The sequence below is a fragment of the Nicotiana tabacum genome, chromosome 4, assembly GCF_000715075.1.
Source record: "Nicotiana tabacum cultivar K326 chromosome 4, ASM71507v2, whole genome shotgun sequence".
NCBI classification, from domain to species: Eukaryota; Viridiplantae; Streptophyta; class Magnoliopsida; order Solanales; family Solanaceae; genus Nicotiana; species Nicotiana tabacum.
Genome location: NC_134083.1, coordinates 32,599,856 through 32,622,985, shown reverse-complemented (window position 1 = coordinate 32,622,985; position 23,130 = coordinate 32,599,856). Strand labels below are relative to the sequence as shown.

At 39.7% G+C, this 23,130-nt stretch overlaps 2 protein-coding genes across 2 annotated transcripts; both read right to left on the bottom strand.

Annotated features, from left to right (window-relative positions):
* Window positions 1-2,489: 2,489 nt before the first annotated feature.
* Window positions 2,490-4,827, bottom strand: LOC107799170 (pentatricopeptide repeat-containing protein At2g20540-like). The gene has a single exon (XM_016622254.2). The coding sequence runs from the start codon at window positions 4,719-4,721 to the stop codon at window positions 3,057-3,059; it is 1,665 nt and encodes a 554-aa protein (XP_016477740.2). The 5' UTR covers window positions 4,722-4,827; the 3' UTR covers window positions 2,490-3,056.
* A 256-nt stretch (window positions 4,828-5,083) lies between these two features.
* Window positions 5,084-7,491, bottom strand: LOC107799172 (LIM domain-containing protein WLIM1). The gene is made up of 5 exons (XM_016622259.2): window positions 7,066-7,491; window positions 6,186-6,282; window positions 6,048-6,088; window positions 5,847-5,936; window positions 5,084-5,612 (listed from the first exon to the last, which is right to left on the bottom strand). The coding sequence occupies exons 1-5, from the start codon at window positions 7,201-7,203 to the stop codon at window positions 5,406-5,408; spliced, it is 573 nt and encodes a 190-aa protein (XP_016477745.1). The 5' UTR covers window positions 7,204-7,491; the 3' UTR covers window positions 5,084-5,405.
* Window positions 7,492-23,130: the final 15,639 nt, after the last annotated feature.

Here is a 23,130-nt window from a genome sequence, read left to right as displayed (position 1 = left end):
AATTAGGAACTTCATTTAATCTTCTTTGGAACAAAGATTGGGTTGCGCTGGCTAATGCTTTTTCGGTGAATCAACATAGGTTGATATGAGATTAGCAATGAAATTATCAACGTGCTACTCTTTATATGTTCCACACCTTTAGTTATTCATGGTTGTGACACTGACAATAAAGACAGGATGGTGATATGGGAAAATGGGAAAAGAAAGCCTATATTATGAAAGGATACAAAAATTTGGGATATTCCAAATATAAATCAATTTTCTAACGGTATAATTCATTGATTTTGGATGATCCAATTCCTCTTTACTTTAATGCTTTTAGAATGTTGCTCAAAGGAACGAAAGATTAGTTCCAAGAATTATCTGATTAAGCAAGATCTAATAAAAGAGTTTTGAATAATTCCTTCACGACTTATGATTTCTTTTCAAATAATGACCATCAGATGTTATGATACATTCACGTATTTGGCATATTAAACAAAACGATAAGAACAACCCCATCTTAATTCCCATGGTGAGGCCCATTTCCACAAACTTAATAATCACACTCTTAACAAATAATAGCATCAATAGTATTAAAAAACGAAGCTTTTACCTGAAAAATCCATAGGCAGAGCATCTCACTAAGATTATTTTAGGATCCACTAAGAAAAGAGTCCCTAATCCAATATTGTTGTGAAAATTAATGGATAATCTGCACACCTGGAATGAACTCTCAGGCCAATTCATTTTATTTATATTGAAGGAGCCACAATATACCCCACTTCGGCAAAACAAACTATTCTCAGATTCTAATTCAAGATGAGAAAGTAATCTGCTTAATCATTATAAGACTTGGCAGTCTATAATAAAAGCATTTTTTTGTGACAGGTATTTATAATGAATATGGGACAACAACTGATGAAGCAAAGTTTATAAGAATATTTGTAATAATAATGCTTCGTTCATTTTTGACTTAAAGCAATCATTTTAGTCATCTTTTGTTGCACTGGAATAAGCGTGCATCATTCCCCTTCTTCTAGTTTCCCTACCAAAGCCAATTAGATCCTTCTTTTCTTTTAGATTTTCTCAGCTAATAGCCTAACGTACTAGTTGGAGAAAACAAAAGATAACTTTCTCACAGCTCCCAACTTTCTAAATTTTTTCTGTTTTTTTATGGACATAAATTTGGTCGGAATTAGAAAAAAGAAGTTTTTGAAGTTGAAGTCGAAAAATGGTATTTTGAATGTGTAGAAACAAAGTTTGGGTGGATTTTCTTCAATTTAATTTTATACTTTTGAGTACTGTTTCTTTCGGTTCATTTTCTTATTATCTTGTTGTTCTGCTTGTTGCTAATGCTCTCTTTTCTATCTTTCCTTGAGGCGAGGGTCTATCGGAAACAGTCTCTCTACCATCAAAGTGGGGATAATATCTGGGTACACACTACCCTCCCCAAACCCACTCGTGAGATTATACTAGGTTTGTTGACTTTTTAGATCTAAGTAGTGAATCAAATCAAAGTACATATTGGTTCTTATATACAGTTTAGGTGGATTTTCTTACTTTTAGTTTGATTCGGTTTTTCTTCAACATTTTTACTTTCAGATGCTTTGATGGAGTAAAAAGGTAGAGGCGCTACTATCTGGAGAGAAATTTAGCCAAGTCTCCCACTGGTTTCTGACCACAGGAACTTAGACGAATCAAATTAAGATCATGGCATTAATGTAGCTGTGGTCCAAACAAAAAATTGTGGCAGATCATATCCATTGTACGACCTTCATTTGATTTGCAGCTTCCCAATTTAAAATATGAAGAAAACTCGTAACCAACCCCAACAACCGTTTTGCATCTCTTACGTCTTTAACTTTCTCCACCTAAAATTTCAGAGCCACCAGAGTATGATGGTAATGTTATTGTGAAGGTCCATTAATTTTGGTAAATCAGTGCAAGTACCTCACAAGTATATATCTACATTACTTGTCCAATATCCTCTCGAAATCAAGTTAAACTTGAGTTAGTGTCTTACCTCAAAGGGTATGCATTTGCTTAAAATGGGCCAAGTAATTTAGGAGCATAAGATCATGGAAGATGGATGCAGAAGATCTTTACAACCATATATCAAGAACTTATGCCACAACAAACTGATAAAAGTATAATACAAAAGATGAAACAAGTCTGCGAGTAAAATTGAGAGATAGAGAACATAGGAGAAATAAATTGCATACGTTGTTATTGAACTCGGAATTTAGCGAGAATTCCAGGAAAGAAGCCAAAGCAAATCTGAAGTGGAATGCAAAAAGTGACACACAAGACATATGTGATATAGCTCAATAAAGCAAAACAGAGATGCAGGAAGTTAGAGATAAAATTTGACGCACTCATATAGCAGTCGGAATATGAACCATTGTCACTCGTTAGGCTTCCCGATATAATTGATCTGAACGGACAATTCGAATACCAGAACATCCTTCCATCCCTCGTTCAACTGATCTACAGGGGCTCTCATACAATTGAAAAATACATCATGTCTAAAGAATTTTAACTTTCTGATGCACCTTATGCATGATGCCTCATAACAAAAGCGAACCCTTCCGTTTGGGTGGTAAAGTAGATCCAAAATCATTAAAAACGATAGGAACCTGACACTTGATATAAAGAAGATAGGAACCTCCAACTTCAGTTTTGTCCTATAAAGTTAAAATCTAAAATCAGAACAGTCTTACAACTTATGATCTGCTACTAACAGTTTGTTCAACATTTTTTTTTACAGATATACGTGTTCTTTCCCAGAACTCATTATTACGAGTAGTCATCGTAGCAAATTTCTTCTTCTGAAAGTGCAAAAATCAGAAGCAGTCTAAAAAAAGGATCTCTATGTCATAAACTTCAGAAATGCCCTTCAAATCTGATGGCAGTCACGATGAATCCTTAACTTCATAATGTGAATATTCAAGTCCCAGAAAACATATTCACGGAACCAAACGTGACGGCTAGCTTTTCACCAAGCCAAGCTGCTGCTTCCTCGTTCTCTCGCTCAATGAACGATATCATATGCGTGGGGTTAGCAACAATGCCTTCTAGGAGAGCACTATCCATAGTTCGTTTAATTTGTTCAGAACTTTTAAAATCTGTGGGTGTAACTTATCAGCAACACGAAACTCGTGAACAACACCATTCACCTCGATCCAACTACATCCGATGTCTGATTGGGTCTTTCTCTGACCCATTGCCTTCCTCACTTCAGAAACTTTGTTCCAGTTGCCTAGAGATGCATACAGATTAGAGAGCAGTACCTCACTTCCACTGGGTCCATCATAGTTAAGCTTCTTTATAAAATCTATAATGCTGTAACCGAGGAAAATGTTGCGATGAATTCTACAGGCACTGAGCAAAGCCCTCCATATAACTATATCAGGTTTTACCTGCATGCTCTTGACAACTTCAAGTGCCTTTTCCAAGTATCCAGCACGGCCAAGTAAATCAACATAACAGCCATAGTGTTCAATCTGAGGCTTAAGTCCCCATAAGGTCTCCATGTTATAGAAAATTGAAGAACCCTCTTCTACCAGACCTGAATGGCTACAGGCGTTAAGCACTCCTATAATAGTCACTTCATTTGGATTAACATTTTCATCCAACATCCTGTTAAACACAGTTAAGGAATCCTCACCAAGCCCGTGATATGATAACCCCGATATCATACTTGTGAAATTGTGTACATCAGGTCTTGGAATTCTATTGAAAATCAATCTTGCACAGTCTATTCTCCCACATTTTGCATACATGTCAATAAGAGCAGTAGAAATATTTGAACTATTGGGAACTTCATTCCTCATAATATAAGAATGAATCCAGTTTCCCTGTTCTAAGGCCCCAAGATTAGCACAAGCAGATAGAGCACAAACAAGAACAGCCTCATTAGGCCTTACCTTATCCTCAACGGCAAAAAGCATTTCATTCAAATATGTAAGTACCTCCATATACCTTCTGTATCCAGCAAACCCCGATATGATAACAGCCCAAGAGACATCATTTCGCAGTGGCATTTTATAAAAGATTTCACAAGCTTGATCCATCTCATCATTATTTGCATACCCACATACCAAACTAGTCCAAGAGAACACATCTCTTTCAGTCATTTTATCAAAAACTTTGTAAGCATCGTCTGTAATCTTGAAAACCGCATACATATTAATCAATGAATTACCCACATATAAGTTTGATTCCAGCCCATTTTTCACCACTAACCCGTGAACAATTTTTCCGTGTACAATTGATCGTTGGTGGGCACATGATGTAACAATGAAAGTGAAAGTATACTCATCTGGATGAACCCGAATCAGGGGATCTAAATTCAACAGTTGGCGAAAAAGACTGAAACTTTCTGAAGAATTTTGGAGTTTGCAATAGGTTCTGATAATCAGATTCCATATTAGAATGGGGGGTGAAGGCAGAGGATAGTGAAAGAACAAAAGTCTTGCTGAGGTGAACTCCTTAATGTGCAGGTAACAGTGAATGAGAGAATTAACAAAAGAAGCAGTTGATGAGAAGGATTGTGCGAGTATTTGAGCATGTATTTGCTTTAGTTGGGATTTAGGTGGGCGTTGGTGTAGCAATTTAGATAATTCTTTTCGAGTTATGTGAATATTCTGGCTGGGAATTCTGTTATCTGTTGATGAATAACAGATTCGACATTTGGGACCAGTTAAGTGTTTGGCTTTACGCCACGAAAGCAAGCGCATTTGAAAGATTCCCAAAGAAGAGAGAAACTGGAAATCAATTAGGCGCCTCAGCTCTAGGCCTACTAAATATTCAGTGCCTGCACTAAATTCTGTCTTTAGGGGAGGGGGAGGGGGGGGGGGGAATAAGTGAAAACTCAATGATGTCAAATAAAACTAGTTTTTAGAAGTTTACTTGACAAATTCAGTTACAAAGACTTCAAGCTAACTGAGTGAACCTAACTCCCCGTGCGTAGTCACAGTTGATGTTGTACAAATTATAAGATGATTTTGTTATTATCTAGGAGAATAAGGATAGGCCAAGTGATCACATGGAATTTAGTAATTGAGTGTAAGTAGTCAAAAGAAATTGCAACAAAAGAAACTGAAAAATGAATTTACTTAGTTTATAAACCAAGGAAAGACTATTCCCTGATAGAAGCCACACCAATTTCCGGACAACCACAAGAGCAATCCCATTATACATACTTTAGGCAAAACTATGATGTTTAGCAAGTAAAATACACACCAAAAGAAAAAGAAAAAAGAACTGAAACTCTGTTGACTCTCTCATGAAAATATCACATATAGGCATTGATAATAACCCTCTTGTATGTATTAACCTCTTGACCTGATTAAGGCCAGAAAGCTGACTCTCGATGTTGTATTGCAAAATCACACAAACACGAAAACTTTCATGGCAGAACTCTATGCTTTTCCATTTGCAATCACCCCTTTAATCTTCTCTTGGTCTTCCATGTGGCTGAAGTTGCCTCTTTGCTTGAAGAGCTGCGTGTGATGGTGCCTACAATACAGCTTATGATCATGAGCCACATAATTTGATGGACTAATCACACAGCCCCCATGGCTACATTTGAAACATGCCCTGTGGTACGACGTGCCATCAACAGCCACCTGTGAAATAGCAATGAGTATAATAAGTATATATGTTGATCTAAGAGGAAAAAGGGAGCTTTCAACATTTCATAAATTCTTATTTTCTGGTGAATACAGAACAAATGATTAGATTGCCTACATTAGGGCACTCAGGCTTGGATTTCAAATGAGAGATCAATGTCTATAGTGTTATTATTCATCGTTTTCCACTAATGCTAACTACTAAACAGAAAAGAAAATGTCAGTATGTACCTTTTCGAGGGGGTAAACGGTTTTCTTGCAGGATACACATTTATCTTGAGTTCCACCAAACAAAGCTGAAACTTTGCTGTTTGATTGACCCTGGATAGATCAGTAACACAACACAAGTGAGGTCAGCGGTTAAAGAGAAGAGAATGGTGTATGCTTAACGGATCATAAGAGATCTTGACATTAGAATCAATCATGGAATACCTGATCAGCAGATCTTTCCCTGGCTGTTCTTGGAGCTCCTACTGCAAACAATACAACGAGCAAGTGAAAACAAGCTTCAAAGGAATAAGTGATGCAAAAAATACTTATAAGAAATATCGACTTGGTAGCTCTAGTTACCTTCAAAACTCTTGTTCAGGCTTCCAGTCATTTTGAACAGTTGATCAAAGTGAGGTCTACAGTATAAAACTCCTTCATAGGAGTTGTAGTTACTTAGCTGCACAAGTTTAAACAGGACAAGGAAATTAAGATCAAGAAATCTATTTATTGATTGATGAAAAAGACACGGAAAGTGATGCAAAAGATACATGAGAGAATAGTACTAAATCAAGTAGCGCAAACCAAAGAGAGATTTAACAAAGTTGTCAGAAACAAAGACATGCTTTGTCCTCTAAATTGGAGGAAGAGCTGCAATTTCAACACAAACCAAGAGTTGTACTGTCATAGCTAGCAAGTTAGTTGTTAAGTTGAGGATCTGGCTTCAAGACCAGAATGCAAACAGGCCACTTAACTCCTCAACCAAATAGTGAAGGAAAAAGTATGTCATTTAGCATAGAGACCAAAGAAATGCCAGCACTTGCGCAATAGAACAACTAATCAGAATTTACAAATTCATGGTTTATCCTTTGCACTATCTTTTGAAAAAGCTAATAAATCTAGAATTTACAGTTCAACTAAATAGGAGAATCAGTGACAGTATAAGAGGTTAATGAGGATTAAGAGAAGACAATATTTAAGTTAGCAATACAATCAGTTTTTATGTAACAAATGATCCTGCCCAGCTTCAAATGCAAAAATTGGATTTTTACATATTTCACCTAAGAAAGAAGTAGTACCAAATTCTCAACCTTTTAATAACATTAGGAGAAAAAAAATACACTGCTTTCAGGATAATAAATGTCGACCATAAATGATCTCAAGCAATCAGAAAGCCACTATATATAGGCCATAATAAAAGAGGAGGATATACTATATAATTGTCAGAAAATGAAGTAATCACCTTAAGAGTACCCTTGCAATGATGACATCTGAAACAAGCCTTGTGATAGACTTTGCTGTCAGCCTTAAGTTGATCAACCAAGTAGACAGTTTTCTCACAGGCCTTACACTTCTGTGTTGTCCCTCCAAATGTTGCCATTCCCTTTTTCTCTGCAGATAGATAGATCTCTACTCAAAATTCAATCCCTCAAATTCTGATCCAGTAAGCCAAAAAAAAGAGACCCTTTTCTCCTTTTTCCAGGAATAGTCTCTCACTTTGAAAATTTGAGTAAATTACAGCTGAGAAGAAGTTCGGGCGTTACCGACGTGTTGAATACTTATTAGTAGTAGTAGGGGAGGACAGGCCTTTTCAATTGTGAATAGATTATTGTCTGTCCACATTGTGGGTGTGGGGCATTACGGCCAATTAAAATTTGAATTTTTGTTCGCTAATTCCATTGACTCCTGCAAAGTTATAGTGGACGGACAATAATATCCATTACTGAAACACGCGCCGATTGTTAAGAGAATTATGGCTTCCGCCAACTATAATTTTGGCTTTTGTGCGTTGTATGTACCGCAGCATTTAATAATCGTTAGTGACTTAAGTAGCCTATTTTTTCTAGGAATTAGTAACACATAGACGTGATATTGACTCTATTGTTGAGATGATTGTTACCAATTGTATCGTATTGTATTGTTATTTTAAATATGCTATTTGTTTTGATTGTTATTAAAATTTTATTATATCGTATTGTTAAATAAGATTAATGTATCTCTATAACAGACCGGAACAGTACCTGTAATGACAACATCAGATGCAACTGCCTCCGTCCTAGCAGGAAGGACATAATATCTAGCCTGGCCTCCCCCTCTAGGGCGACCTCTACCTGTCCGACCTTCACCTCTAGCTGGTTGTGCGGGTGGGGTGGTAGCTAATGCTGTAACCATAGCCTGAGGACCTGGTGGAGCACGCGGTGCCTAAGAAATCTGTGGAGGCGTGACTGATGTGACTGGCTCGGGTCTGATCGATTGGACTGACCACCGAAAACACCTCGTACATAAGGTACACTGAACAGTGGCGGTGCATAATAGGGATCTTGGGGCCTGGTAGTGGCCGGAGCACCGCTGGCAGCTAGAAGTGCTGAATGAACAAGGCTGCCCATATAACCCCTGCCATGACGAGCTGCCGCTGGGGCACGAGTGCCACTGTAAGTGCCAGACTCTCAAGACCTCTTGGCCTCTCTCTCCTCTCTATCCCGAGTCAGCATACCCTCCAACCTCCTAGCAATGCCTACTACCTGCTGGTACGCAATATCCATCTCCAACTCTCGGGCCATACTCAATCTGATACTGGGGTTGGGCCCCTCAATAAACCGACGAACCCGCTCTCGAATAGTAGCAACCAAGGCTGGTGCATGACTAGCAAATCACTTAATCGGATATACTCTGACACGATCATAGAACCCTGGTGCAACTGCTCAAACTATGCGCGTCAAGCATCTCTGAGACTCTGGGGAACATACTCCCTCAAGAACATATCTGAGAACTGAGTCCAAGTGAGTGAAGCTGCCTCGGCCGGACTATCCAACTCGTATGCGCACCACCACTGATAGGCCGCTCATCTAAGTTGGAACGTAGTGAAAGAAACCCCACTGGTCTCCGCAATACCCACAATACGGAGGATACAATGGCACTCCTCAAGAAAACCCTAGGCATCATCTGACGCCAAGCCACTAAAAGTAGGAGGGTGGTACTTTTGGTACCTCTCGAGCCTGAGCTGCTCCGCCTCAGAAGTTGTTGCCCTAACCTCAAGCTGAACTGGAGCTACCGGCTATATCGATATGATTTATGGAACCTGGTCGACCTGAACCCGCTGCTCTGGGGTACTGGCGACAGGAGCCTGTGCTCCTCCCCCGACCTGAGATGTGGTAGGAGCAAGAGGTATCAATCCTGCCTGAACCTAGGTGATGAACATGCTCAGAAACTGGGCTAGAGTCTCATGGAGAGCTGGTGTAGTAACAGGCGTCTCAAGTGCCTGTCCCTCCAACTGGAGCTACTGGTGGCTCCTCTGTAGCAGCTCGTGTGGGTGCTTTGGTTGCACCATGTGGACGTTCTCGACCTCTACCCCGGGCCCGGCCTCTCGCGACTCTAGCAGGGGGCACGTGTGTCTGATCATCCGATCCAGTTGTACGTGTCCTCACCATCTGTGAGAAAATAGAAAGACATAAGTTTAGAGTCCGAAGTCAAAATCTCTCACAATAAGGAATCAAAGAAAGTAAAACTTTTCCTAACTGTTCCATAGCTTCCCTAAGATAAGTACAGACGTCTCTGTACCGATCCGCGAGACTCTACTAAACTTGTTTGTGATTCGTAACACCTATGAACCTAGAGCTCTGATACCAACTTGTCACGAGCCCGATTCACCCTTCATAGGATGTCGTGATGGCACCTAGTCTCTAAGACTAGGTAAGCCTAACAAATTTGCAGAATAACATAATATAAATCTGAAGCCGAATTCTCAACACATGAAGTAAATATAAAACTACAAATCAATAATTACAACTCCCAAAATCCGGTAGAAATAAGTCACAAGCTTCTAAGAGAAAATACGGAATGTTTCTATACATCAAAGTCTAAAGGAAATAAGAGAAGCAACATAATAAGGATAGAGAGGGACTCCAATGTCTGTGGACGCTGGCAGATATACCTTGAAGTCTCCACGTACAGTCCAACTCACTAGTATCTGGTCTGATAGGAAGAACCTGGATCTGCACAAAAAGATATGCAGAGTGCAGTATGAGTACGCCACAACGGTACCCAATAAGTGCCAAACCTAAGCTTGGTAGAGTAGTGACGAGGTCAGGTCAGGACCCTACTAGTTTAAAAGGGAAGTAAGGCAGAAGATATAATAATATTTGAAATGACTGAGAATTTAAATAACGAGAAGCTTCAGAAAATAATAGCACAACAAATAGAGGTAAACAACAGTGCGCTCCCGAGGTACCGCCTCATAGTCCCAAATGTAAGTATGCAGTACATGGGGGATCTCCCGAGGAACTGCCTCATAGTCCCAAAGTAAATATGCAGTATAGGGGATCTCCAGAGGAACTGCCTCGTAGTCCCAAAGTAAATATGCAGTACAGAGGGATATCCCGAGGAACCGCCTCGTAGTCCCAAAGTAAATATGCAGTACATGGGGATCTCCAGAGAAATCGCCTCGTAGTCCTAAAGTAAATATGCAGTACATGAGGATCTCCTGAGGAACCGTCTCGTAGTCCCAAAGTAATTATGCAGTACATGAGGATCTCTAGAGGAACCGCCTTGTAGTCCCAAAGTAAATATACAGTACAGGGAGATCTCCCGAGGAATCGTCTCGTAGTCCCAAAATAAATATGCAACAAATAACCGAAGGAACAACGAATTTACAACAAGAATTTTACAGTTAAAGATTTAATTCAAATCAAGGGAAGCAGGTAATTCAACTAAGCATGTTGCACAAATTGCAAGTAAGAGTTAAGGAACGTAGACATGCGATACTAGGCTAAACATGATTACTACATATGCTAAGGCAACTCAGTTAACGAATTTAAAAGAAGACAACTCAGCAAGAACCAAAATTTTATCAATTAGCCCGTGTACTCACTCGTCACCTCGCGTACACGACGCTCATATATCACAAAGTATTACAACAGTACCACATCCTAAGGGGATTTCTCCCACACAAAGTTAGACAAGTCACTTATCTCAAATCTCGCTCAATCAATCAATAAGAATGCCTTTCCCTCGACTTTCCAACTCCGAATGGCCAAAATCTAGCCAAAAGCAATTGCATTTCATGAATAAAACTACAAGAAACTAATTTAATTAATAAATTTATGACTTTAGCAAAGAATCGAAAAATTGCCCCAAAAAGTCGACTAGGGCCCACGTCTCGGAATCGGATAAAAGTCAAAAAATACGAACACCCATTCGATATCGAGTCCACCCATACTACCAAAATCCGACACCAAGTCGCTACTCAAATCTCCAAATTTAACTCTCCAAATCCCTAGCCTCAACTCCCAAATTCCACCTTAAATACACACTAACTAGGTGAAAAAATCAATGGGGAAACAAGATTATTGATAAAAAATAAGCACAAGGGACTTGCCTCAAGAAATCACTCGAAAATGCTCTCAAAACTCGTCCTACACCGAGGTTGCAAAGTCCAAAATGAGAAAAATCACGAAACCTTTCGGTTTTAAGCACTGCCCATGCTTTTCGCACTTGCGGCCAATTCTACCGCACCCGCGGAACCGCTTTTGCGGTAAATTTCTCCGCTTCTGTTGAAATCACTTAAGTCTCTCAAGGCCCGCACCTGCGCTCCAGGTTCACCTGTGGATGCGCTTCTGCGGCCCGTGATCCGCTTCTGCGGAAACAACTCCTAGCACATATTCCGCTTCTGCGGGTGCGCATATGCGCAAACACGCCCGCATCTGCGGACAGACCTACCCACACTCGTCCGCTCCTGCGTTCAATCTTCCGCAGAAGCGACTCCGCTTCTGCGGCCTTCACACCGCACTTGCGACCACTGGCCATCCTTCTCGCCTCCGCATCTGCGACTCCCAACTCGCTTATGTGAGAGCGCACTGCGGCCAAACCCATTGCAGGTGCGATGACACCAGAACCAGCCCAACACTAGAAATCTTCTAAGTCCAATAATAATCCGTTAACCACCCGAAACTTACCCGAGTCCCCCGGGACCTCAACCAACTATACCAACAAGTCCTAAAATATCATACAGACTTAGTCGAGCCCTTAGATCACATCAAACAACGCCAAAAACACAAATTGCGCATCGATTCAAGCCTAATGAACTTCAAACTTCTACATTCGACGCCGAAAACTATCAAATCAAGTCCGATTGACCTCAAAATTTGCACACAAGTCATAATTGACATTACGAACCTACTCCAACTCAAAAAGTCCACTCCCGATCAAACTTCCCAAAAATCATCTCATTTTCCAACTTTTGAACTTCTCATTTCTTTGTTAATTAAGTGTTCAAGGTGCACATATGTCATATTGAAAATTTTGTTATCTCAAATTACTTTGCATCAGATAAATTTAACGAGCGACGTCAAAGCATCTCAGATAATATTATATAAACATTTAGTAAGAGAACTAGTAAACTCTCCAGAAGTATACTAATGTCTTTAATTATCTACCAAATGCTTTTGGTGAAACTAACAAATCATATGGTATGTTCCTTTTTATCTAAATTATTTGAAGGGCAAGTATATGGTCAACAAGGAAGATGTCAAATTGTTGAAAAGTCATCAAAGTATAAAGACGCAAAGCTCCTCTACGAAAGAAGATTTAAAAAAACAACCCAACTATTGAAGCATTCAACTCTAGGGCAAAAGCACCGCCAAAAGGTGTGATGAAACGAAAGATGGTTTTTTCATTCTTATCTAATTCGACTTTTGAGAAAGAATAATAATTTCAGTATAACTTCACAAGTGAGGTCTGAAAAAAGAGTGAGTACGTAGATCTTATCTCAATCTCTAGAAGGTAAAGAGACTGTTTTTGATGGTGAGGGGCGAACCCACGTGTTACGAAGCGGGTTCAACTCTGTCAAAAATTAGTACTGAATACATTAGCGTATTTTGTTTAAAACAAAGCAAAATAGAATAAGAATGTTCATTTGAATCCGCTTGCAAGACCAAAGCGCATCCTCTGTCAAGATGGTAATGTGGGTTCATACTTCATAGTTTGATTGAGGTCATGCGGTATTACTCCAACGTCTACTATTTATTCCTTTTCTCTATTTCACTTAATTAATGTAAACCTTTTTACAACTTGAACTTTAGTTCTCTTTTTCATAAAATTTGCTAAATCATCCAACTGTATTTGATGAAATTATTGATAATTTGTTAGTTTACGTTGATAGATTTTCTTTGTTTTATATTGAAATTTCTAGTTTAGTGTATCATAGGCGGAGCCAGAATTTGAAACTTATGGGTTCGGGGTTTTAATCATTTCAAGTTACTGGGTTCTAAATTAATAATTTATACATAGTCAATAAATTTTTAAGACAAATATATAGGTTGGATCAAAACGACTGGGTTCGACCGAATCATTATTCAATGAGCTAGCTCCACCCCTTCGTGTATGGGCCCTCTTTCTTTAATTATTGGTACAATTTAGAGTAGTTTATAACTTTTTTTTAATTGTCTTCTAATTGTAAATAACAACTAGTAATTACTTATAAACACTAAAGAGATTTTATATCCCGGAGTTAATATATTTTTTAATTGGTTGAATTGTTTTGATTAAAAGTATAACACTTTTGAATTTAGTGAAATAAAATTTGTTAAATAAATAGCTAACTGTTTAAAAACTAGAAGTAAATAGTTGTTAGTACTACTTTTTAAAGCGGCAAAGGGCTCTACTTTCTAAACAATTTTTTTTGTAAAAACTGGAAAAATTGCTTTAGAAAATTGCTTTTCGAGTATGAGTAATAAGTCTTTTTAATTAATTAAGAGATATTTAGAATTGGTCAACAAGACGATGACACGTGTCCTTCCGTTTAAATGAGGGGTATATTTGAACCCAAAGTATGACTGCAGGGGTATAGATAACCCAATAGTATAACGAGGGATATTCTTAGATCATTTTCGATAATAGAGGGGTATATTTGACCCTTTGCCATTTTTAAAAAGTATGTCCACATTTGCTTAAAATTTAGAGCGGTAACTTTAACACGTCTTCATTTTAGGGAGAAATTCAAAAATAGTCTGATTTACAAGTGGTAATTGAAAAATAGCCACAATTTCAAAAGTAATCGAAATTTAGCCACTTTTCATATAAAGATAAATCTGAACGAAAACACTATTTAAAATCCGAAAAATATTCCAGCATAATATACTGTAGTTCTAGCATAATATACTGGAGTTCCAGCATAATATACCGGTCTAGCATAATATGCTGGAAGTTCATACACAGGTACTCCAATCTCCAGTATATTATGCTGGAACTTTCCGCGTGTTGGAGTTCTAGCATAATATGTTGGAAATTCATACACAGGTGCACCAATCTCCAGTATATTATGCTGGACCGGTCCGTGTTGCAGCAAAATAATGGCTATTTTTCTATGACTTTGTAAATGCTGACTATTTTTCAATTACCAATCCGAAAACTGGCTAGCACGTGATATTTTTACTTCATTTTAAGATCATAAAAAGATAAATAAAAGGAAAATAAAATGACATGACCAGATCATGCTTGTCGTACCCGACACTATTTATACTATTTGTTATCATCATCTTTGACTGAATCTGCTTGAATAAAATTCTGAGTCTGCCACTGCGATAGACTCTGAAGACAATTTTGAGAAAGAAATTTTTGAAAAATAATTTTCTTTTAATGAATCATTTGTAGTACAGAAACATCACTAAGAGGTGCAATATGATTTTCTTTTCCACTTTTTATTAGAGATCTTAGATTCGAGTTTTGAGAAAGATATGCAATACAAATATGAAATAGTACTATTTATAAAATTTCTAATACCAAATAACTAAACAAAAAAACTCTCGGCAAAGCGCTTCGGTGGAAAAAAGAAACTTATGTTTCAGCGAATGATTTTGTTTCACGAGTTTTTGTGTCACTAAAGCTACAGTAATGTATGATTTAGTTAAAAATTATTTTACATTTAAAAAAAATTGTTTCCTCGATAATTTTATTAATAATTTGGACAGACACAAATGCATGTGGGGAGGTACAACTCATCCTCAATTATTCTTTGCAAAATTTGATCCCACTTTCACTTTCTCTTTTTGCATACACTTTTATTTTTTGTTTTATAGTATTCAGATTTTTGTTCCATTCATCAAATAAAGTGGGTAGCTGTTGCTTAATAAATGATTATTTTACTGGATGTCCCCAATGAATGAGCCCTCCCTTTTTCTTTTTCTAATTTTCTCTTTTATTTTCTTTTTGATTTCCTTATCACCGAAAGGTTGTGGTTGTCACAAGAATATGCTATATCTAATAAAGAATAATAAGACGACCATAAAATCAAACACCCATGTTTGGAACAACTAATAATCCTCTTATCAAATATCTTTGTTAGAGTTGTTTCCACCTTTCAAATAATGATAAGAATATAATTATTGTCCTAAGAAGACTGGAGCCATAACCTAAGTTTGTCTAACAGAACATTTACGAGTATGGTTTCAGGGAACAATTTCACCGCGCTCAACATGATAAAAAAATGGTACAAAGTGTATTTCTCGGGGATTTGCATCTATACCCAGTTTTTAGGTCACATTTTAACCTATACCCGATTTGTAAAAAATAATTGCAAGCGTACCAACTTTTCGGGTAACTTCAGGTATACGGGCATGAAGTAGAAAAAATTTATGTCTGAAGTTTGAACTTCAGAATTTTTTACCTGAAGTGTAGCCTTATCAAAGCAAAACTTCAGATATTTTTGCCTGAAATTTGGCCTGACTTGCTAAGGCAATCACGCAAACTTCAATTCATAGTGCAAGGGAAAATTTCAGTTTTCCCTCACTTCATAGTGCAAACTTCAAACAAATTAGTGTGAAATTCTTCAATTTGTAGTACAAACTTCAGGAACTTCAGTTCATAGTGCAAGGGCAAACTTCAGTTTCCCCTCACTTCATAGTGCAAACTTCAGACAAATTAGTCTGAAGTTCTTCAATTTGTAGTGCAAACTTCAGGATAAATTAACTTTCAGTGTAACTAAGAGCTGGTTTGGCATCACATCGGGCTTTACCTCATGGGAAATTCTTCATGTTCTTCATACTGGATTTGGAACTTCTGTATATTCAGTATAAGATAAACACATAACAAGATGAACTAGAGAGTATCTATTGCGCTCTCGATGCATTTGGATTTGTATCTCGAGTTTGCAAAATAAAGGATTGTAAAATTTGCAGAAGCCCACCTTTTACCTTCTGTTGACAGGGTTTCTGAATTCAAATAGAGAACAATAGCAATACTCTATTTTGTTATTTTATGATAGTATTTGATCAAATATAGGTTAAGTTGTTAATTTGACTTCACATTTTATTAGTGAATATATTAAAGTAGTGGTTGAAAAGTTAATTTGATAGACAAGAAGAGGAGGAAGAAATGAGCGCATAGGTCAGGAGGAAGAAGAGGAGGCGTCTGAAATTGTTAAAATTGGGGTATAGGTTAAACAATTTTAAAAATATGAGTATAGGTTAAATGTGGACGACCAAATAGGATGTCCCGTGCAATTTTTACATATTTCTTGTACGTAATTTTATTACTTAATCTCTGTTTTATAATAACTCACGGGAAGGAATGTCGACCATAACTCAAAATAATTGTTATAAGTATTTAATATTAACTCCTAAACTTAAATTAATTAAACATAGTGCATATAGGTCTTGGGTTTTCATGATTTAATTCTTCATATCTGGTGAGTAGTAGTATACATGGCCGCATAGCAGTTTAAGGAGAATAATTCAAAAGGCATATATCTATAATCTATGTGAATGCTGTTTACCCAAAAAATGGATAGAGTTGAATTTATACGCAGTTCCGAGGATATGTGGCGTAACTTAATACAAAATGCAAGGATAAATAAAAATATAAATATAGATTGGAGAGAATGCAAAATAGATAAGGTTATCAGAAACAATGAATCTTAGTGTTCAACAAATAGAATCAATCTAAGGAGTCTGAAAGAACGATTTTTTATTGTAGAAGGATATAACACTTTTATTACAATGTAAGCTTCAGAAAAAACTTGTCCTACAGAAATGGTAACCAAGCCCTTTTATAGTGGATGGATTAGGCTCTAAGCATAATAAAATAAACATTCAGTGGGAGACCCATGATAGGTCAGCTTTTCCATAATCTCTGCCAAGATTCTCTCTAGTGAGATTGCAACGGCTTTTATCTGCGAGCTCGATCCTGCTTAGAATCCTCGATTTTGGTTAGGGCTTGATTTCGGCTCGAACTCGTGACCTTGGTTCGAGCCCGATCCTGGTTCGAGCCCTCGAATTAATTCGAGGTCAATGTTGGTTGGTTTCTGGATTATCAGAACATAGATCTACTCTACATCATGGTTTGATTTTGATTCGAGCTCGATAATGATATCGACCTCGACACGGATCAGCCTTCCGGGTTTGAGGTTAGTTCGTTCCACGCTTAGGATCTTACTCCGATAAATCATCGTTCGAACTCGATCGGACGTGCTAAGGCCGAAATCTATTTCGACCGTATACAGATAGTCCCCTCGTTTCTCAGAAAGAGTGTGGCGAGAAACGATATGATTTCTTACAGTTCGAGGATTATAACCTGACGTTTCCATCGGGTTCGACCATGACGCATCTGGTAGCTGTCCCGTCGGTTTAGTCTTTCAAGGCATTTAATGCATGTCAGGCGGTGGTCGGCCACTGCTGATACTGAACCGCCATCGCTTGAACCTATAAATAACCCTTTCTTTTATCTTTTACCACTTTTACATCTTCTATCCTCCAAATTTCCCAAGTTCTTCTTCGTACTTTCCAACTTACCAGTAAATCTATGATTTCTTTCCGTAAAAAAACCCCTCTTCAATTCTGCAAAAATCTTTGTGACTTCCTTTTATTCCTCACCTTTGAATTCGAAAATGGCGAAAACATCGCAAACCATTCCTCAGAGAGAGAAAGCTTCATATTCACAGTGTGCCACCGACGAGACACCGACGGAACCACGACCTGAGGAGTGTGTTCCTGGGGCGTGTGTCCTTACTTCAGATTTTAAGGTCGATAAAGGTTCATCGATCCCTGGCCGGTGTGAGCCGGTATCGAGGTACATGTGTTCGATAACTGAGAAGCACCTCGATCAGTTACAGAAGGATTGCAATTGGGGTGAAAAAGAAATAATAATTCCTACCCCTGACGAAGATATCACTTCTTACGTGAAAGGGTTTTTGAATGTGTATACTTACTCTTTCACTTTGGGTCCCCTCGATTCCGTCATTATTGACTTCTGTCGACAATATCAGGTAACCCTAGGCCAGGTCCATCCTTCTCTGTGGCGGATCGTTATCCTGATTCGATATTTTGTGAGCAAAATCAAGGGGATGTCGTTCATCCTCGATCATCTTATCCGATTGTACCATCCTCGACTTTTTCGAGGAGGGTTAATAAAACTCCAGCGTCGGCTACCAAGGCTCCGTTCTCGAGTATTGAGGAGGATAGGGACCGGGGCTGGATGGGCAGGTTCGTTCGAGTAAGGACTTCGGACCTGATTCCGACTGAAAAGATGCCTTTTTCCGAGGAGTGGAATATGAAACGTAAGTGTGATCTTGTGGTTGCTTCTATTTTGTTCTTTCATTTATTCTCTTATCGACAATCCCCCTTTTTTTGTTGTGATGTAGCAGTTCCCTGGATGCCCGGAGCAGTTCTCGATCTCAAGAACTAGGTACGAGCCCTTGTTTTGACCTCCACATATGCCGAGCGCTCATGGCGTGATTTGTCAAAGGGTCGGTGGGAGGCCAAAAATCACGGTAAGCTTATTTCTCAGACTCTGATGATCCGAGTACAAGGCATTTTTCAAAATATTTTTATAAGGTTTCCCATATGTAGGTTTGGGTAAAGACGCGGTCTTGAGGCCCTTGTCCAATGAGGAGGAAATTTCGGCCTATGTCCCAAAGCCGGTGAAGGAAAATAAAAGGAAGAGAGCCTCGGTCCCTGAATATCCAAAACCGAAGAAGAGGACGACTCGTAAGCCGAACAAGAATGTCATTCCTTTGACCGTGGAATCCGTTCTGCGTCTAAGGGATGAAGATGAAGAAGAAGAAGAAGAAGAGAACGATGAGTCCACGCTGGCGGTCCGAACGAAGAGAACCACCGATGCCTCATCGCCGGCTGGATCAATGATGCTCTATGAGGCTCCGCCTCGAACTGAAGATATACAGAAGAAAGATTCGGGTAGAATCCCCGAACTGTCGGATATCCAAGACGCATCTCATCAGAGTCAACCGGCAGAGGATATGATCGAAGAGCCCTTCGAACCCCTTCGAACCGAGGGGAACGCTCCAAGCAAGTCATTTGGGGCAGCAGCGATCGAGGATTTGCCTACCTTTCCCGCTTTTTCTGCAGGGGTGATTCGGGAAGCTCAATATCTGGGAGCCCTCGATCTAGACAGGCCTCACGATGAAGAAGATCCGTTTCGTGACCTGTTTACCGGCATTGAGGACGTTGCCGGTGCCGGTGCCGGTGCCGGTGATGAATCAGATCTTTTTCACGGATTGTGGCAGGCTTTGAATCAGGTGAGCTTTTAAAATTATTTTGTCGGTACTATCTTTATGTTCATTTTTCGTTAACTTCGCTTCTTGTTTCTTTGTAGGTAGTGACAGTTCATCGAGAACAATGTTCTCGGTCCCAGAATGAGCTGCATTGATACGTGGCCGACCTACAACGGGCTACTGACGAGAGGAACTCCCTTAGACTTTCCTTAGGGGCAGAGAGAGGAGGAAATAAAAGACCTCCGAGCTGAGTTGGCCGAGGCTTATTGAGATCAGACCGATTTGTCTGAGCAGGTAATGATGCTTTTGAAAGCCTATGGGCTTGATACCGGAATGATAGCTAACATTTTGGTCTCACAGTTGCAGCAAAAAATCGAGATGATCGGGAAGCTTCGTGAGGAGGTCGACGTGATAAGAACGGAGTCCTTGCGGTGGACAGAAGGTATGGACCACTTTGCTGCAGAAAAAGAGACTGCTCGAGCCCAGTTATCATCGTCCGAAACCCAACTTCAGAAAATGAAAGAAAAAGGCCTGGTTCAAGCAAGAAGAATTGAGGAGCTTGAGGCTCGGTTGGCCTTTGTACTTGCCAAGGCCGAATCCGATGCCGAAAAGGCAAAGGCCGATGCGGATGCGCTCGTGACCATCTATCGGGCCGATGCTGAAGCTGCCCAAGTCCAGGCAAGAGAGGCAGCCGAGTCCGCCGATATTCGAGCGCATAGTGTTGCCGAACTTGCTAAGTGCCGATCCAGAAGGGAAACTCTCGAGGAGATTCATGCTTGTGGCTTCGATCTCGCTGAAGAGATAAAAAGGGTCAAAGAACTCGAAGCCGATGCTGAAGCTCTGGTTTCTGATGGCGATGACGATGACGATGGAAGCGAGAGTAGATTCGAAAATGGGGGGGAACCTGATAAAGAAGAGACCGCTCCTGGTCGAGAAGTTTAGTTCTTAGTTTTTACGTTGTAATCACCCATGCAGATAAATTTGTATATAGACATATCTCCCCTTTTGCCGACTTGCTTCTATTTTTATTTCCAGTCTTGCGAGGACTTTATTCACGCCTTATGAATGTTTTCACAATGATTTAAACAACTTAATCAAATTTGGACCTCGTAGGCTTAGTCGAGTGAATGATTCGAACTCAAAGTAATGTAGCCCATAGGCATAATGGTCGAGTGAGTTTTTGCTCGAACTCGAAATAAAAGTAGCCCGTAGGCATAATGGTCGAGTAAGTGTTTGGTCGAACTCGAAATAAAGATAGCCCGTAAGCTTAGTCGAGTGAATGATTCAAACTTCGAAGTAACGTAGCCCATAGGCGTAATGGTTGAGTGAGTGTTAGCTCGAACTCGAAGTAATGTAGCCCGTATGCGTAATGGTCGAGTGAGTGTTTGCTCGAACTCAAAATAAAAGTAGCCCGTAGGCGTAATGGTCGAGTGAGTGTTTGGTCGAACTTGAAATAAAAATAGCCCGTAGGCTTAGTCGAGTGAAATGATTCGAACTCGAAGTAACATAGCCCGTAGGCGTAATGGTCGAGTGAGTGTTTGCTCGAACTCGAAATAAAAATAGCCCGTAGGCTTAGTCGAGCGAATGATTCGAACTCGAAGTAGTGTAGCCCGTAGGCGTAATGGCCGAGTGAGTGTTTGCTCGAACTCGAAATAAAAATAGCCCGTAGGCTTAATCGAGTGAATGATTCGAATTCGAAGTAGTGTAGCCCGTAGGCGTAATGGTCGAGTGAGTGTTTGCTCGAACTCAAAATAAAAATAACCCGTAGGCTTAGTCGAGTGAATGATTCGAACTCGAAGTAGTGTAGCCCGTAGGCGTAATGGTCGAGTGAGTGTTTGCTCGAAATCGAAATAAAAATAACCCGTAGGCTTAGTCGAGTGAATGATTTGAACTCGAAGTAGTGTAGCCCGTAGGCATAATGGTCGAGTGAGTGTTTGCTCGAACTCGAAATAAAAATAGCCCGTAGGCTTAGTCATCGAGTTTATCTTAATTCTGATTGCATAATAAATCTCAAAATAGAGGAATTTTCATTGGATATAAGATGCCGATAAAGAAGAGAACATAAGTTATTACACGCCTGGGTTCAGGCCAATCTATATGAGCATGGTTCGCTTCGACCATTTGGCTCTTACAATTTTTCCTATTGGGACCGTGTTGTGAAATAACTTTCTTGCGAGACCTCGAATATTGTTGTAAATGCTGCATGATCAATGGTTGCCTCATTAAAAACCTTGCCGAAAAATCCATTTGGGATAAAACCGATCTAAGGGAAAAAGAGTGCAACGCGAGCTTTCAAGCGAGAGATCCGTCTTAGCCCTTGTTCGGACTTCTGCATGGGTCAGTTTGAGATATAAACGAATATGGAAAGGTTGTACCTTAGCAGTAGTACTGTTTTAGATGTGATACATTCCAGCTGCTTGATAGCTGTTTGCCGTTTATAATCCCGAGCCTGTACGATCCCTTTCCGATGTTCTCGAGTACCTAATATGGTCCTTCCCAATTCGGTCCTAGTTTCCCTTCATTCGGATTTCGGGTATTGATGGTAATTTTTCTCAACACTAAGTCCCCAGCTTGAAATGACGGAGCTTGGTTCTTCGATTATAATATCTTTCGATTCGCTGCTTTTGGGCGGCCAATTGGACGAGAGCAGCTTCTCGTCTTTCGTCCGATAGTTCGAGGCTTGTATTCATAGCCTCGTTATTTGATTCTTTCATCGCGAATCAAAATCTGGCACTGGGTTCACCAACTTCGACCAGTATCAATGCTTCTGACCCATATACTAAGGAGAATGGGGTCACCCCCGTACTGGATTTTGACGTTGTCCGATATGCCCAAAGGACTTCGGGCATGATTTCTCTCCATCTCCCTTTAGCGTCGTTCAACCTCTTCTTTAAGTTTTGAATGACAGTTTTGTTTGTCGATTCGACCTACAATTCCCACTGGGGTGGTATGGCGTCGATAGTATCCTTCTTATCTTGTGGTCTTCGAGGAATCTTGTTACTTTGCCGCCAACGAATTGTTTTGCATTGTCACATACTATTTCAGCGGGTATCCCGAATCGGCATATGATATGATCCCAAATAAAGTCTATAACTTCTTTCTCTCTTATTTTCTCGAACGCCTGCGCTTTAACCCATTTAGAAAAATAGTCAGTCATAAATAAAATGAATTTGGCTTTACCTTGGGTCGATGGCAGAGGGCCGACGATATCCATTCCCCATTTCATGAATGGCCACGGGGATAGGACTGAGTGGAGTTGTTCTCCGGGCTGGTGGATCATCGGTGCGAACCTTTGACATTTGTCACATTTACGAACAAATTCCTTCGCATCTTTACCCATATCGATCCAATAATACCATGCTCTGATTATTTTTCGGACTAATGTATCGGCTCAAGAGTGATTCCCGGAAGTACCCTCGTGCACTTCCCGTAGGACATAATCGATATCCCCCGGACCCAAGCATACTGCCAATGGTCCATCGAACGTTCTTCGGTACATCGCTCCGTCCGAAGTCAACGTGAATCGAGCAGCTTTAGTCCGTAAGGTTCTGGAATCTTTAGGGTCCGATGGGAGTTTTCCGCTCTTCAAGTATTCAATATACTTGTTTCTCCAATCCCAGGTTAAGCTTGTAGAATTTATTTCGGCGTGACCTTCTTCGATTACCGATCTCGAAAGTTGAACAACATTCCCCGAGCCTGAATCATCTACCTCGACCGACGACCCCAAATTCGCAAGCGCATCGGCCTCATTGTTCTGTTCCCTTGGTACATGCCGTAAAGTCCATTGTTTGAAATGGTGCAAAGTGACAA